This window comes from Abramis brama, assembly GCF_963993115.1.
Source record: "Abramis brama genome assembly, chromosome: 15".
Lineage (NCBI taxonomy): Eukaryota > Metazoa > Chordata > Actinopteri > Cypriniformes > Leuciscidae > Abramis > Abramis brama.
In genome coordinates, this window is record NC_139977.1 from 14,454,571 (window position 1) to 14,470,754 (window position 16,184).

Here is a 16,184-nt window from a genome sequence, read left to right on the forward strand (position 1 = left end):
CAGTTCCAGGAATGCACTAACATTTTGTTGGTAGTACCAGTTTGCAACAATTATTAGTTAACACTAAGTTGTCAACACTTCAGAAAATAATAATAATTCGTTGTTACACTACACGACTATGGTCGGTACCATTCTGGGCATTATTAGTGGGGTAATTTACGAGATACATCATTGGATCCGTTAGCGCCTGCACTAAATCATTCGGCTGATATCTCTAAATAAGCTCTAACTTTCATAATGTTCGACAAAGGGAAAAAAAGCTTCTGGGGGGGGGGGTCACGGCTGAAGTCATGGCTGAAGGGCGTTGTTAGGCACGACGCGAATATGAAACATTGGCCGAGGTTCTCGGTTAAAGCCAGTGGGTATTAATGTCTGGCTATAATTGTTGTAGAAATTGTGTTACTAAGACTTCTGTACACCCAAATAGTTGAATTTCCAAAACAGCCTAATACATGAATGAACCTCATCGATTATGGTCTAGTCTGAGTCTAACATCATAACTAACATGGTCAGGCTGGTTGTTTCCATGTTCTAATGCTGCGGCAGCTTCCCGCAAAAGCTCCCTAACAGATTTCGCCATATCTCGTCGTCTCGATTACAATATAATCACATTTAAATAATTTCGTTTCACACATTCAACTCATGCACACGGGACGTCGATGACTTCGCTTTACAGAAGGCGTGTCTCTAGCGCAGTTACTAGACTAAGCCACACCCATTCATTAACATATAATTTGCATGCAGCTTGTCTTTGAAAATGAAAACGAAAATGAAAACTGTGAAATAAAAGAGGAATTAAAATGAAAACGAAAATTTACATTTGTATTTGAATTGTGTCACTATTATTGCGTGAGCGTTACTAAAGAGCATTGTAAAAACTGTAGGCCTATTTGTAGTTTCTTTTTCACGTTTGGCTTTTCATTTTAATATTGGCAGTCTTGCCTCGAGACTGTAGTGAAAATGAAATGTGAAATCACCAATTGCATTTTATTTTTCAATTTGACAGGGATAATGCTGTGAAAATGAAATCATTTAATTTCATTCTCAATTTTGTCACATATTTTGCGTACTGTTTTCTGTAATGAAATCGTTAATCTGGTTTTAATTTTCATTTTAATCATTTAATTTATTTATTTAAATTTGGCAGAAAATGGCTTCCATACAAGACGGGAAAAAATTAAACTAGATTATTTAAAATGTGCTTAAAAATTGAAATGTAAAATTTGAATTGGACATTATTACAGTGCACTCTGTACTCCCTTTGAGTACACTAAGAGGCCTTTTATTCCATTCATTTTATATTATTTGCAAAAACATTTTTTAAATATACCTTTAAGATCTGAAGTACACCACTAGCGCACATTCAATACAATTAACAGTTCAATATACAGTTCAGTCTGTGTTGGTGATATTTTCTCTTTTTATTTCAATTTTTGCATTTGCAAACCCTTTCATTCGTTAGACCTGCACATTTATTGTATGCATGAGGCCCCTGGTGTCTTTCATATCAAGCATTCAGACAGCTTTCCCTATAATAAGCAAACTCATCAGGAAGACCATGATGAAAAATATCCACATAAAGAAGCGATCCATGACTTTGGCAACTTTCCGCCACTCCCCGTTTCGTCTCTGCGTGGCCTTCTGCTCATGATAAAAGTTAGCGATGTACTCGATATTCCTCAAGAGGCTTTGCTGATGACATGAACACTGACCTTCAACAAGTATCTCCCTTTTCTTCGCCGATTCTTTTCCAGTCGGTCCGCTCTCCAACACACTCTCTCCTGTAGCTTCCGCAACCTCTCCATGGTCAATGCTCACACAGGAACTATCTGTCCAGCCAGTGTGGCACTCATTTCCTTGCCTTAGTGATAAGGTTGGACTGACATCCTCATTTAATTGATCTTTTATCTTTTGTGAACAACCATCACTGGCTGAAATGCTTCGTACCCTCAGAGCGAAGTCCTCGCCCCTGGCAGGGCCGTTTATAGTGCAGCTGCTTCCCTTTTGCGCAGTTTTGTCTGTGTGAGCAGACAGGCAGCCCTCACCCATGTCATAGACGAAGCAAATCCGAGCCAGGTAGTGCAGGATAAAGCGACGTGCCCATGTAGGAACAGGTTGGGCCTCTGGTCCGCAGTGGTGAATGTTCATAATGAAGATAGTCAGGGCTGTAGAAGCTGTAACCATTGTCATTGTGGCGATGTAATACTTCCCTGTGGAAACATTGGAACTGGTGAACATAGACAGCAGACTTCATTTCAAAGCTTTCAGCAATAGATATTTAAAGAGTCATTGATTATCTGACCTCAAGAGGAAAGTTTATGTTAATTATTCCAATGTTAACCATCGACTGGGCTAAAACTCCAATAGTGAGTTTGCAAATAAAAGGCACAGTTGCAGGCGGCCCTAGATTCATTAGAAAGGCTCATTAAAATTATTGACCCTTGGCACATTGTTTATTGCTCTAGCAGCCTATTTGCATTTCATACAGTCTGATAATTATTTCTTTCAGGCCTTGTGGGTGGAGGTGTTTTCTCTTTGGTGAACCCCTTCATTGCACACCAGTGGAATCCAAGGGGGTGTTGTGCTGAATAAAGAAAACTAAACATTTATACAGCATGTGCCCACTTTTTTTGGGTAGGAACTAAAAGTGCCAGAACAGATTTACCCAGCCAAAGACAATATAACACAGAGCATGCACTTAAGATGTGATGGAAAACTATGGTTCTAATTGTCCATTATTTGATGTTAATTGAGGTCAAATTCTTTAGTTCTACTTCATTCTGCATGAATTGTAGAGACATACTGATTACCTGGAAAATATGGGAAAAGTAATTATCAGTTCCAATTAATGATGACACTTGGGATGATATTTGGGAACATGCTAAAATAATATCAGTCTGTAATTGGGCAAAAGCTGTTCAGCTGAATATAGTACAGATTTCATATATCCACTAATTGTAGACATATCTTTAACAATTTCTTTTCACTCTTTTGTCTCAAATGTAAGACTGAAATTGGTACGCACTGTTTATGATCATGGTATTGATACAGAAATAATGGCTTCAATGTATTCTTGACATAGAAGGCAGATCTTGAGTACAAACTTACAATAAAATCGTTTGGTATTTCACATGACATGCGAAAAAAATATGAAGAATTAATTCAATAATGGCCACATTGTACTAATTTGTTCCCTCGTTTTAGTAATAACAAACTGTGGGAGTAATAATCACATCATGGGAACAAATTCTGGCCACGTGATGACTAAAATGTTATTGTTAAATGTATTTTCAGTATTATTCTTTTTGTATAATGTATAATATTTTGTGAAGTCAGAGTATGTTGTACATGTGTTTTGAGGAGAGATATAAGATGAGCTATATTTGGCTAAGGATTATGTGTGCAATGCAACATGTTCCACTGATGCAAAGGTTTTACAATAATGTATACATCGATTGAGGTGCTGTATTCTTTATAAGGAAAGGAATGTTTTTCACTGATGCATATGTACCAAAAATGTATATACTAAAGGACAGTGGATTGTGCCACATGTAAGCATGAGGCATACGTTCCATTTTAAACATAAGCAAAAATTTTTGCAAGTTCCTCAGTGGTATATATAAGCATACAGAGAAACACATACAGATGGCATGAGTGAAGGGAGAGGAAGGAGAGGGGGAGAGAGGAAAGAGGAAAGAGATGGGGAGAGATGACAGAAAGGGGAACAGAGAAATCTGAAATGAAGACAACCTCTCCTATAACCTTCCTCTTCTATGACCCTTTCTACGGTGGCCTAGAAGTGCAAAACAAACTTTGTTTTCAGAAATGTTATTGTGTTTTCTAACTTGTTAATTTGTTTTTAGTCTTTCCATTGCGTTTATAAATTTGTTGTTTTGTTTTCGGGAATTGTGGTTTGTTTTGCACTTCTCGGAGACCGTACATTTCTCTCCTATGCTGACATGTAATAAAATAAGAAATAAGCGATCTCTCAGCAAAATAACTGGTGTTGCTTCCGTGATTCAACCATAACGGGGAAAAGATTAATTTTCAAGTCTACACCACGATATTTAGTTTTTTCCCCCTGAATGTCAAAAACCTTGTTAAAAATATTTTGATTATGCTTATTCAAGTTAAATTTGAAGTTAAAGGTTATGCACTGCTATCATTGATAGTAAAATTATTAAAGGGGTCCTATTGTGCCCTTTTACAAAGTCTTGGTTTTGTTTTTGGGGTGTACTAGAATGTCCTTTAAAAAAAACACATTATTTTTCACATATATTATTGTTTTTTGAGGGGGGGTAATTTTCGTATACATTTTAGATACGATGTTACACTATTTAATCATGATATTTGTCGGAAATCTATGGTAATACAAACAGTAATCGATCACAAAACCATGGTTAATTTGACTAAGGGGCGGTGAACAGCCTTACAAAAGCAAGAGCTTACAAAAGCTATAGTAAGCATTATATCAACACTAATGTTGGCAGGCGAGCGTAGCAACAACATAACATTTAATTGGAACTGTCATTAGAAAACGCAACTACAAATAATAAGACATACTTACAAGTTGTGATCCACAAACAACAGATTGTCCCGACAAAGTGGGAACTGCTCCATTTCAGGAGAAGCTTTTGTGCGCAGCCCGCATTCTGGTTCTGGAAGCTGTAAACTTTGGGATTATAATGTTCAAGAACAGTTTAAAATTAATTTTAACCTCTAAGTTCGTCAGCCTTAGGAAGGTCAAACAAATGAGTTGTGGAAAAAACAGTGTCTCTTTAACATAGCAGCAGGCCTCGTCCGCTTTTTTGCGTATTCCGTGGGCGGGGACTATTTAAATGAGTAACATTATGACTTCACAAAGCCCGGAAAAAGCGCCATGTAGTCCAAACGTGCCGTTCATTGTAGTTCTTGGAAAGTGCATTCTGTTGAATAAAATATCTCCCTTTGGAATAGACTTTGAGCTTTGTAATCTTGCAGATCTTTTTTATGCTCAAACAGCAACATTACACACTAACTAAAGTGAAAAAGCATAATAGGACCCCTTTAATGATACTACATGTTAGAATAAAAACTAATTGGACAGTTACTAGGGGTGTAACAATATATCGTGTTACAATATATCGCAATACAAAAATGCAACAATATGTATCGTGGATAGTGACAATATGTATTGTGTATAGTTTACCCAAAATGAAAATTTCTGTGTGAGAAAAAATTCAAGTTTACAGAGTTTTATTGTCAGTACTACATTAAACTACTATATAATGTTGAATATAATGTATAATAATGCAATGTGGGAATATTTATGGGTCCTGATAATGCCAAATGTCTTATGTTACCAGTAAAAAGTGGCCTATATTATTTTAAATATATCTAGTCTGTGACAGATTGCAAGCATATTCATCTAAAATAATTCTGTATTTTCAGATTCAAAATCATCAATGTTTTTATTCTGGGTTAACCATTTTCCTGTGCATTGGGTTACCAGCACCAAGTCCAAGTCTATTCATTTCCACTTATTCATGTAATACCAAATTTTGTATTTTAATCAACAGTAAAAAAAAAAATTCAACTTTTACCATATGTCTTGGAGTATCGCAATAGTATCGTATTGTGAGCTCAGTATCGTGATGCATATCAAATCGTGACATGAGGGTCTCATTACACCCCTAACAATTACAAGTGAAAGTTATTTTGCAGGATCTCACCAATGAGTGGCACATTCTCTGAAGGAGGCATGCTCTCCGCGACCAGAAGCTGGAAGACGGTAAGGGCCAGTAACACTGTGACCCCTAAAGACACTTTCTCTCCAGAGTCGGCTGGCAGGTAGAAGCCCAGTGGAGCCAAGAAGGAGATCATCATGCAGGGAATGAGCAGATTGAAGATATAAAAGGAAGCTCTTCTCTTCAGGTGAAGTGTGTAGGTGATATCTGGGTAGGGGTCTGAGCAGCAGCCATAGAGAATAACGTTCTTCTTAGCAGGCATTCCCAGAACCTGCCACTCTACGTTCTCCACAAAGTCAGAGAGATCAGCACTGTCCAGGGCAATGTGAAGGTCCATCTGGTTGCCGTTGTGGGTCCAAGAGCCAAAGGTGAGGCGGCACTGCTGGGCATCAAAAGGGAAAAAAGACACATCCACTTTGCAAGAACTCTTGGATATTGCCGGCTGGTCCCACATAATCTGGCCATCATGGCGGATCACCACATTGGTCTCCATAGAGCTGGAGAACTGGTCATCTGCACTGGAGGGCAGAAGGTGGAAATCAATAAAATCATTGTCATAGTCAGCACTTTTCTACTTTTCATAACCCTAATTAAAACCAAAAATGAATGCATGAATCATCTTTGATTATCATGTCCATAATTAACATATTTACCTGAAGTTCCTTCTTACTGGTGACTAGTCTAACACTGCAAAAAAATCATTTTCTTAACTGTCTTTTTGTCTTGTTTTCCAGAAAATATATTTAAAAAAAAATCTAAACATCCTTAAACCAAGATAAATATAAAAATGTTACATAATAAGAAATATTAGCTTTTCTTACCCCATTGGCAATTTTATTCTTTTTCATTCTTTTTTTTAACATCTGTATTTTTGGTTAATGTATGCTTAAAACAAGCGCGCACACACACACATACACACACACACACAGTATATATATATTGGTCAATTGGATTTAAAAAAAAATAAGATGTGGAGTTACCAATATAATAATCAGTCATACTGATCTTATTTAGGTACATTTAAATATTTTTACAAGACAAAAATGCTGATTTAGGAAATTACTTTTTGCAGAGGAGACAAATAAACACACACACATGTGTGTGTGTGTGTTTGTGTATGAAAAATAATGAGTTAAGACTGACAACACTGTAGTGCAGTTTGTTATGAGAAGAGGAAACAGAAAACTTACTCTACGCTCCCATGAACAAGCAGTTCATAAGAATGTACAGCATTTGCAACAACAAAGTGATGACAGGACATGACATACAATTTGTGGCTGAATCGATGAAACCCAATACCAATCCGACCTACTTGTTATATAGGACAATATCGGGTCTCCATACATAACTACTAGGTATACGGATGGTATCAAGCCCATCGTAGTCTGTCTTATTCCAGGTGAGGTAGGCATCAAACCACACCTGACGAATCCACAAATATGTTGTGAGGATCTGGTTTCTTTCATCCTAGAAAATAAAGATGGATTTCACAATTTAACAAATACATTAATATTATATTCATATTATATAATAATATTAACAGATATAATCCAGTCAGAAAAATAAATATCAAAATCAGTTAAAAATAGCTAAAATTGAGACATTATTTTTGTCAGAAATTGATTGAAAAACTATTAAATGCAATTTATACAGACAATAGTTGTATGAATGATGACCATGCTTTCAGTTTAGGAATTACAAGGCATTTTATTATTTTATGGGGCATAAAAGTTAAAAATGTCTGTGTGGTATAACTGTCCAGAGATTGTATAAAATAAAATAAAAAAAGTCTCATTAAAAGTTGATCAAGTTTTGCATAATCTTTAATTACTATTCTTAAACAGATAAACAGTTTTGTTGTAAAAAAAAAAAAAAAAAAAAAAAAAAAAAAAAAAAAGATGTCACAGAGAGGACCCCTGTAGGCACATATTGTGTCAAGGTCAGCTTTTTTTTCTTTCTTTTTTTTTTAAATGATTAAATGTGCACATTGTGTGTTTTTATGGAAAATGTAAATATTTTAATACATTTGACTTGGTTGTAAACACTGACAATTTAAAATCATTAAATAAAAGATGTTGTTAAATTTTTTTAAAGAAATATTCAAAACTGTATGATACCAACATGAATACAAATATTACATTTCTTAGCACATTTGTTTAAATACATTTAATGTGAGACAACAAGCTAAACCATTTTCTCTCTCTCATGTACTGAGCCAGAAATCTATAATCTATATTCTGATTTTTTTTACAGAGGGGGTTGATCACATGTCATTGTTTGGTTTATATAACATTTTATTCATAAAAACATGGTGAAAATGCTTTTTTTTCCCTGACTGGTGACAGGATTTTCTAATTTATGGAGTGATAAAAAGAGATATCCAAAATTCCCTTTGTAAAAACTTTAAACTCGAATACATCAAAATGAAAACCTAATTCTGAACCTGGCTTCATCTAGTGTTCAGATTTCTGTTCTAAAATACTTGTAATACAAAAATAATAATTGCCTTACTGTATTAATTAACTGGGAAATATACAGTATGATATTTAGTTAACTAGTTTTACTCTATTCACCTGTAGTAAAAGAAACAGAGTTGACGTATTTCCACAATTCAAAGGTAAAGAGCAAAGCAGTGAAATGAGACATCAAAAAGACAGAGAGGGAATGAGAACGAATGTGTGCTTGACCGAGAGTCATTACCATATCAATGATCTGGGAGAGAGTGATCTGCAAGGTGACGTTAATGATGTTGTCCGTGTCCTCCACAGGCCTCAATGCACTGGTGTAATTCACGAATAAATCATTCAGCAGCTTGAATGCATATTTCCCCTGGGCACACAAACACACTGCCGAAAAGGAAGAGGAAAGTGATTTAGATTTGGCCGATTTGTTTTATTTAGATTGACTGTAATCGGAATCCGCAGCAGCTCGAGCTCTTACCAGAACCAGGAAGTATGACCATGTTAGCCCGGTTCTGTCAACACTGCATTGGCTCCCTATTAAACATCGTATAAATTTTTAAATATTGCCGACTACTTACAAAGCACTAAATGGTTTAGCTCCCCAGTACTTGAGCGAGCTCTTAACGCATTATAGTCCTTCACGTCTACTGCGATATGGAGGCCATTTTCTGCCAAATTTAAATAAATAAATTGAATGATTAAAATGAAAATTAAAACCAGATTAACGATTTCATTACAGAAAACAGTACGCAAAATATGTGACAAAATTGAGAATGAAATTAAATGATTTCATTTTCACAGCATTATCCCTGTCAAATTGAAAAATAAAATGCAATTGGTGATTTCACATTTCATTTTCACTACAGTCTCGAGGCAAGACTGCCAATATTAAAATGAAAAGCCAAACGTGAAAAAGAAAGTACAAATACAGTTTTTACAATGCTCTTTAGTAATGCTCACGCAATAATAGTGACAATTCAAATACAAATGTAAATTTTCGTTTTCATTTTAATTCCTCTTTTATTTCACAGTTTTCATTTTCGTTTTCATTTTCAAAGACAACCTGCATGCAAATTCTATGTTAATGAGTGGGTGTGGCTTATTCTAGTAACGGCGCTAGAGGCACGCCTTCTGTAAAGCGAAGTCGTCGACGTCCCGTGTGCATGAGTTGAATGTGTGAAACGAAATTATTTAAAAAATATAGTAATCGAGACGACGAGATATGGCGAAATCTGTTAGTGAGCTTTTGCGGGAAGCTGCCGCAGCATTAGAACATGGAAACAACCAGCCTGACCATGTTAGTTATGATGTTAGACTCAGACTAGACCATAATCGATGATGAGGTTCATTCATGTATTAGGCTGTTTTGGAAATTCAACTATTTGGGTGTACAAAGGTCTTAGTAACACAATTTCTACAACAATTATAGCCAGACATTAATACCCACTAGCTTTATCCGAGAACCTCGGACAATGTTTCATATTCGCGTCGTGCCTAACAACGCCCTTCAGCCTGTGACTTATTCAGATACAGCACTAGCCTGTATCTGTCCGCTGTTTAACTGTTAGGCTACGTGTCTTTTGGTTATTTTAAGTTTGTGTACAAAAATAATCACAATGCTGATTTTCATTTCCAGTAACAACTTCTGGAAGAGACCGAGAAAGCGAGTGTACCTGCATTTACAGTAGGCTAGATATTTCCTTCAGGTCAGTCCTATATTCATAATAAAAAATCCGTTTGAATACCCGGTGTGATATCTTGTACTTTTAACAGTTAATAGGGGTTGTCCGTGCCTATAGTCATGTCAGTTGCGTCTTTCTTCTCCGTGATCACAAGTTGAGTCATTTCAAAAGTCTTCTCTGGCTATAATTGTTGTAGAAATTGTGTTACTAAGACTTCTGTACACCCAAATAGTTGAATTTCCAAAACAGCCTAATACATGAATGAACCTCATCGTCGATTATGGTCTAGTCTGAGTCTAACATCATAACTAACATGGTCAGGCTGGTTGTTTCCATGTTCTAATGCTGCGGCAGCTTCCCGCAAAAGCTCACTAACAGATTTCGCCATATCTCGTCGTCCCGATTACAATATAATCACATTTAAATAATTTTGTTTCACACATTAAACTCATGCGGGACGTCGATGACTTAGCTTTACAGAAGGCGTGTCTCAGCGCCGTTACTAGAATAAGCCACACCCACTCATTAACATAGAATTTGCATGCAGGTTGTCTTTGAAAATGAAAACGAAAATGAATACTGTGAAATAAAAGAGGAATTAAAATGAAAACGAAAATTTACATTTGTATTTGAATTGTGTCACTATTATTGCGTGAGCGTTACTAAAGAGCATTGTAAAAACTGCATTTGTAGTTTCTTTTTCACGTTTGGCTTTTCATTTTAATATTGGCAGTCTTGCCTCGAGACTGTAGTGAAAATGAAATGTGAAATCACCAATTGCATTTTATTTTTCAATTTGACAGGGATAATGCTGTGAAAATGAAATCATTTAATTTCATTCTCAATTTTGTCACATATTTTGCGTACTGTTTTCTGTAATGAAATCGTTAATCTGGTTTTAATTTTCATTTTAATCATTTAATTTATTTATTTAAATTTGGCAGAAAATGCCCTCCATACTGCGATCTCAAAAATCTGGCCAGTTGATAATACGTAGAATATCAAAATCAACTGCAGGCGGTAGATCCTTCTCCTATTTAACACCTAAACTCTGGAACAGTCTTCCTAACATTGTCCAGGAAGCAGACACACTCTGTCAGTTTCAATCTAGACTAAAAACGCTTCTCTTTTACCTGGCATTCATATAGAACATTACATTTCTATTATTCAAATCAGTAAAATGATTATTAGGCTGCATAGATTAGGTCAGCCGGAACCGGGGACACTTCCTTTAACACCTGATGTACTCGTTACATCATAAGAAGAATGGCATCTATGCTAATGTTAGTCTTTCTGTTTATTCCGAGGTTTACTGAAGTCAGCCGGATCCGAGCCGTATTCAGATCAGATGGTGGACCTGCGCCTGGACCTATCCACAACGCATCCCTGAAATGCCAGCCTCATCAGCCCTGTGAAGGCCTCATCGACACGACAGCCATCCTCAACAAACTCGTCTCCATAACGGCGTGACTCCGACTTCCAATCAGATGGAACTGGATAATATTCTGAATGTTCTGATCCAATCTGACTTCTGACCTATAATGCAGCCTGAATCATAATCATACACTGTTTGTTCATTGGCCAGAGGTTTTTTTCTCCGTTCTGTCACTGATGGAGTTTTGGTTCCTTGCCACTGTCGCCTTGGCTTTTGGCTTGCTTAGTTGAGGACATTTAATATTCAACAATATTATTGATCTGCCTTACTTAAAGGAGCTGTATGTAAGAAATGTATTTCAATTAATCATAAAATGGCCCTGATATGTCACTAGACATTAAGAAATCATGTTAATTTCAAATACTTATATCACTGACAACAGTAGTACGGCCAGGATATTGTCATTTAAAAGTGATAGTTGCAGCCCTCAACTGATGTTGATGTTGTCATCTTGTGTTTTGGCCTGAAGCGCCACCCTCCACCTATCTACCAATCACAAAGTCAGTAGTGTTTCAGCATCCGGGTTGCCAGGTCTGCTCTAGTTACCACAGCTGCAGCTACAAACGTGTCAGCCTGTTCCTGCTGGATCCTGCACTCTATCTGGCAACCTGGAGTCAGGGGGAGGGGGAGGGGATACACTGCTCTACAGTAATTTGAAAGTGATTGCAGTACCAGTTTTGGCCACAATCTTACATACAGTTCCTTTAAGGTGGGCGATGACGCAATTTTCTTCTAGAAACAAACTTTGTTGTATTATTTTCATGTTATCACTGTGAAGCTGCTTTGATACAATTTGTATTGTAAAAAGTGCTATATAAAGGTGACTTGACTTGATAAATCAATTAAGGCACAAAGGCAAATGGTGGTTCCTTAAGTATATTGAGTAAAACGGCTATCCTCACATCCTTAATGAGCTTGGTGGTTTGGGATGGAAAAGTTTGGTGAGCGTCTAGGGCTGATAAAGAATAATCTGAGCACTTGAGGCACCTAAGCTTATTTATATAATAAGCCCATCAGACCCTTTTTCATTCTATAGTCAGTGATGGTGCCCTCTCACTGATAATAATTCTGGACAAATACCACCACACCACTATTTTACTAGCATTTTATGTCTAAGAAAATTTAAATATTCCCTGAACTGATTTCCCAAATCCCCTTGATTCTTGCTGACACTTGGATTTGTCTGGCTGCCAGCTCAGGACGCCCCGATGAACGAGCATGCTTTATCAAAAAGTGCCAGTAACAGGAGAGCTACAACAACCTTTCAAACTGCAGTCCATATATTTGACTGAACTATGGCCACACTGCGTGCAGCAGGGGAGCTCTAGTGAACAAGCACGGTTACTCAACTACCCCCTCCTGTTCTCTGAGGATAAGAGTGGTCAGCGCTTTCACTGGCGAATCAATTCACTTCAAGTGCCAGACAAAATAGCGCTCTAATGAAAGTTAAAAATGGATGCTGTGGTGTGAAAAGGATGTGTGAGATCCAGCTGGCAACACTGCTGTCCTGCAGCATGAACTGGGCAGCAAGTGTTCAGAAAGTATCAAATTCTTGTGTCCAAAAACACTGGTGTCAAAGTTGCTTCTTTAGACAAAATGCAAAAATGCTTCAAGGACTCTGTGGGTCATATATTGGGTTCCTATTTGGGCAACTGCCATAGATAGAAATAAACTTTTAACACAGTAAATTTAAATGATACATGCGACATTACATTACAAGTTATTAAAGTTTACTAGGATGTGTGTGGAAACCAGGAACCAATCACAGGAGTTCCATTTTTGCATAATTAATAACAATTGAAAAAAGCACCTACAAAGGGAATTAAATAGAAATTCTGGGTAATACTGGGACTGCTGGTCTTTACATTCCTCTATGGAATTATAAACGTTTATAATATAAAGTTTTATATTTAATAGGCTAAGTGTATTATTTAAGAATTCACATTTATGTGACTAAATCTACCAAAAAAAAACAGACAGACAAAAACATAAACAATCTCAACAGCAAATTAAATATAAACTCTGGGACCAAAAGTTGCAATTATTAAAAAAATAATAATAATTACATATAATACACAGAAACACTTAGCCTATAGCCAGTATAGGGGTCAATGACGTATATAGATTTTCGACAGGCCAATTTTAAAATACAAAAAATAATATCTATTGCAATTGTTCAAACATTAAGAATGTTGTGTACACATAAATTCATATTAACATTTTAAATTAAGTGATTTTAGTGTTCTTTCATTTAGATGGATTGGCAGTAGCCTCAAAAAAATGTCAATTAATTTCCTTAACATGCTTAACTTTTTTTTACCAGTTCTCAGTAATTAAAGTGTTTAGAAATAAAGTATTTGCATTTTTTTTTTTCACTTAAGAATACTGTATTAGCGATTCATATTTCAGCCACAGAAATTAGCCTAGATTTTATTTTTAATTTAATACAGTTATTGATATTATTGGTCATGCCACATGATAAGTGGTCGCTCCAAATGACAAGAGACTTCTATTTAAATCTATTTAAATAGATCAATAAACAATACATTTCATTCAAAAAAAAAAAGATTTAAACCAGATTCTATTAAAATTTCACTGAATTTTCATGAACAAATCTTTTATAAAAAAAATTGTTATATAAAAATCACATCGCGCAAACATAAGTGCAACATTTCATTTAACTTGACAGAATTTTTTTCTAACAAATACATTATATATATATATATATATATATATATATATATATATATATATATATATATATATATATATATATATATATATATATATATAAATGCAGGTATTGGATACAGGTAAAATTTGGGGTCAGTATGTTGTTTTTTTAAGTAATTAATACTTTTATTGATCAAGGACACATTACATTGATCAAACGTGACAGTAAAAGATATTTAATGTTACAAAAGATTGTATTTCAAATAAATGCTGTTCTTTTGAACTTTCTATTCATCAAAGAATCCTGACAAATAAAGTGCATCACAGTTTCCAAAAAAATATGAACTGATAATAATCAGAAATGTTTCTTGAACAGCAAATCAGCATATTCAAATGATTTCTGAAGGATCATGTGACACTGAAGACTGGAGTAATGATGCTGAAAATTCAGCTTTGATCACAGGAATAAATTTCAGTTTACTATATATTCCCATAGAAAGGTGTAACTCCCCCCTTGCTGCAGGGTCAGAATTAACTGCCTATGGCCAGCGGTTTTTACTTTGCTTGGTAAATTCTGGTAAAAATCTGATTAAATAGATTCAAATAGTTATTTAACTGATAAAACTGAAATGACATGCTCTAAATTATTTATTTTGCATTTTTCTCATATTGTACAAAGATTGAACATACATTTTTTTAAATGTATTTTTTTATGTAAATTGCATTAAAAAAATGATACTAAAATAAAGTACTTTATGTATATAAACCATCAGTTGAATATAAAAGCACAAAACCTGCCAATCTAGGACATATATCATTCATGGAAAACACTCTGCAGTGGTAGCACCACATGATATTTTCAAATTCAGTCGAAATTTACAGGCACAGAATTGGCCACCTAAACAAAACAAGCTATCCTCCCACAAAAAGTAAAAATATAAATATATTTGTAGAAATAACTTAATATTCATTGTTGTTGTTTTTCACAACACATGATATCCAAAATGTGGTAACAATACCAGCCGTTAAAAAGGTTGTTTTTTTCCAAATTTGAGAGAGAGTTACAAACCTGCTTGCTGCTTCCAAGGGTCCTTGGCAAATTGGTATGATGCAATTTCCTGTCTTTGAATGGATTGAACATAAAAATCCCAAAGTGGTAGTTTCTTGATGGTCGATATCATAAAAATGGACATCATCGGACAGCGTTTGTTTGTATATTATGATGGAAATGTAAAACAAATGATTTGCAATTTTGTACAGGATTACAAAACACTTTGGAAATAATGCCAAACAATCGTGATTAATTTCAAAGACGTTTCCAAAACAGCATTTATGGCCGGAATGTCGCACCACATGATATTTTGACACTTTAAATAACAGAAAAACTACAAATAACGAATGCTTTTTGAAAATTTAAAGTGAATACAAACATGGGAGAGGTATGGTAACTTTTTATGCATTTAAACTCTTTTTAGCTGATAAGAATGCAATATGTCCGATATCGGACAGAAAATGTAGGCGTCATTGACTCATAGACTAAGACACTATATAATGTCAGTTATATCAATAAGTAATATGATCTCGTTCAAACTAAGATATAGCCGACATAGAGATGAAAACAAAAAATACTTAATTGGAAGGCTGAATAAACATTCGTAAAAAGAGCGCACCCTTACCTGGAATAAAACCAATGGTGGCAATCAAATGGAAAGAAGCCCAAATGACACGTGGATTCATTTTGTGGCGTGAATGAGGAATCAAAACTCTTCTGTGGTCTCGTGAAGGCAGATGCAGGATTTCTCAGACATTCCCATAGTTCAGTACCGTATTGAGACCAAGCAGCAGCGCAAAATCCATGCGCAACTCGCGAGGCAAGAGAAGTGTCGTGTGGTAGTTAAGCGATGACGAGTTTCACTACTAGCCTTGATACTGGAGTACTGGTAGTCGACTCGAGTGTCTGAAAATATGTCTCGTGGTAGCTGTGGGAGCGTTGTGGTAGGCTACTTGTAGTAAACATGCGTGGGACTGGAGAGTGGAGACGAGAACCGAGAGGAAACTAAGACCACTTTTGAGGGAAAGTATCTATCTGTCTCTCTATCTTCAGGTCGTATTTCTGCCATTAAAGGTAGTACATATCAAATACTTAGAAATTCTGCATCTTAGACTATTATGCTGATATGAATTTGTATGCATTTTTTACATAGCT

General features: G+C 35.6%; 1 protein-coding gene across 1 annotated transcript; it reads right to left on the minus strand.

Annotated features, from left to right (window-relative positions):
• Window positions 1–1,425: 1,425 nt before the first annotated feature.
• LOC311097257 (neuronal acetylcholine receptor subunit alpha-10) lies at window positions 1,426–15,956 on the minus strand. Its single transcript, XM_084136810.1, has 5 exons — window positions 15,655–15,956; window positions 8,427–8,572; window positions 7,039–7,193; window positions 5,712–6,244; window positions 1,426–2,210 (listed from the first exon to the last, which is right to left on the minus strand). Exons 1-5 carry the CDS (start codon window positions 15,713–15,715, stop codon window positions 1,516–1,518), a joined length of 1,590 nt encoding a protein of 529 aa, XP_083992936.1. The 5' UTR covers window positions 15,716–15,956; the 3' UTR covers window positions 1,426–1,515.
• Window positions 15,957–16,184: the final 228 nt, after the last annotated feature.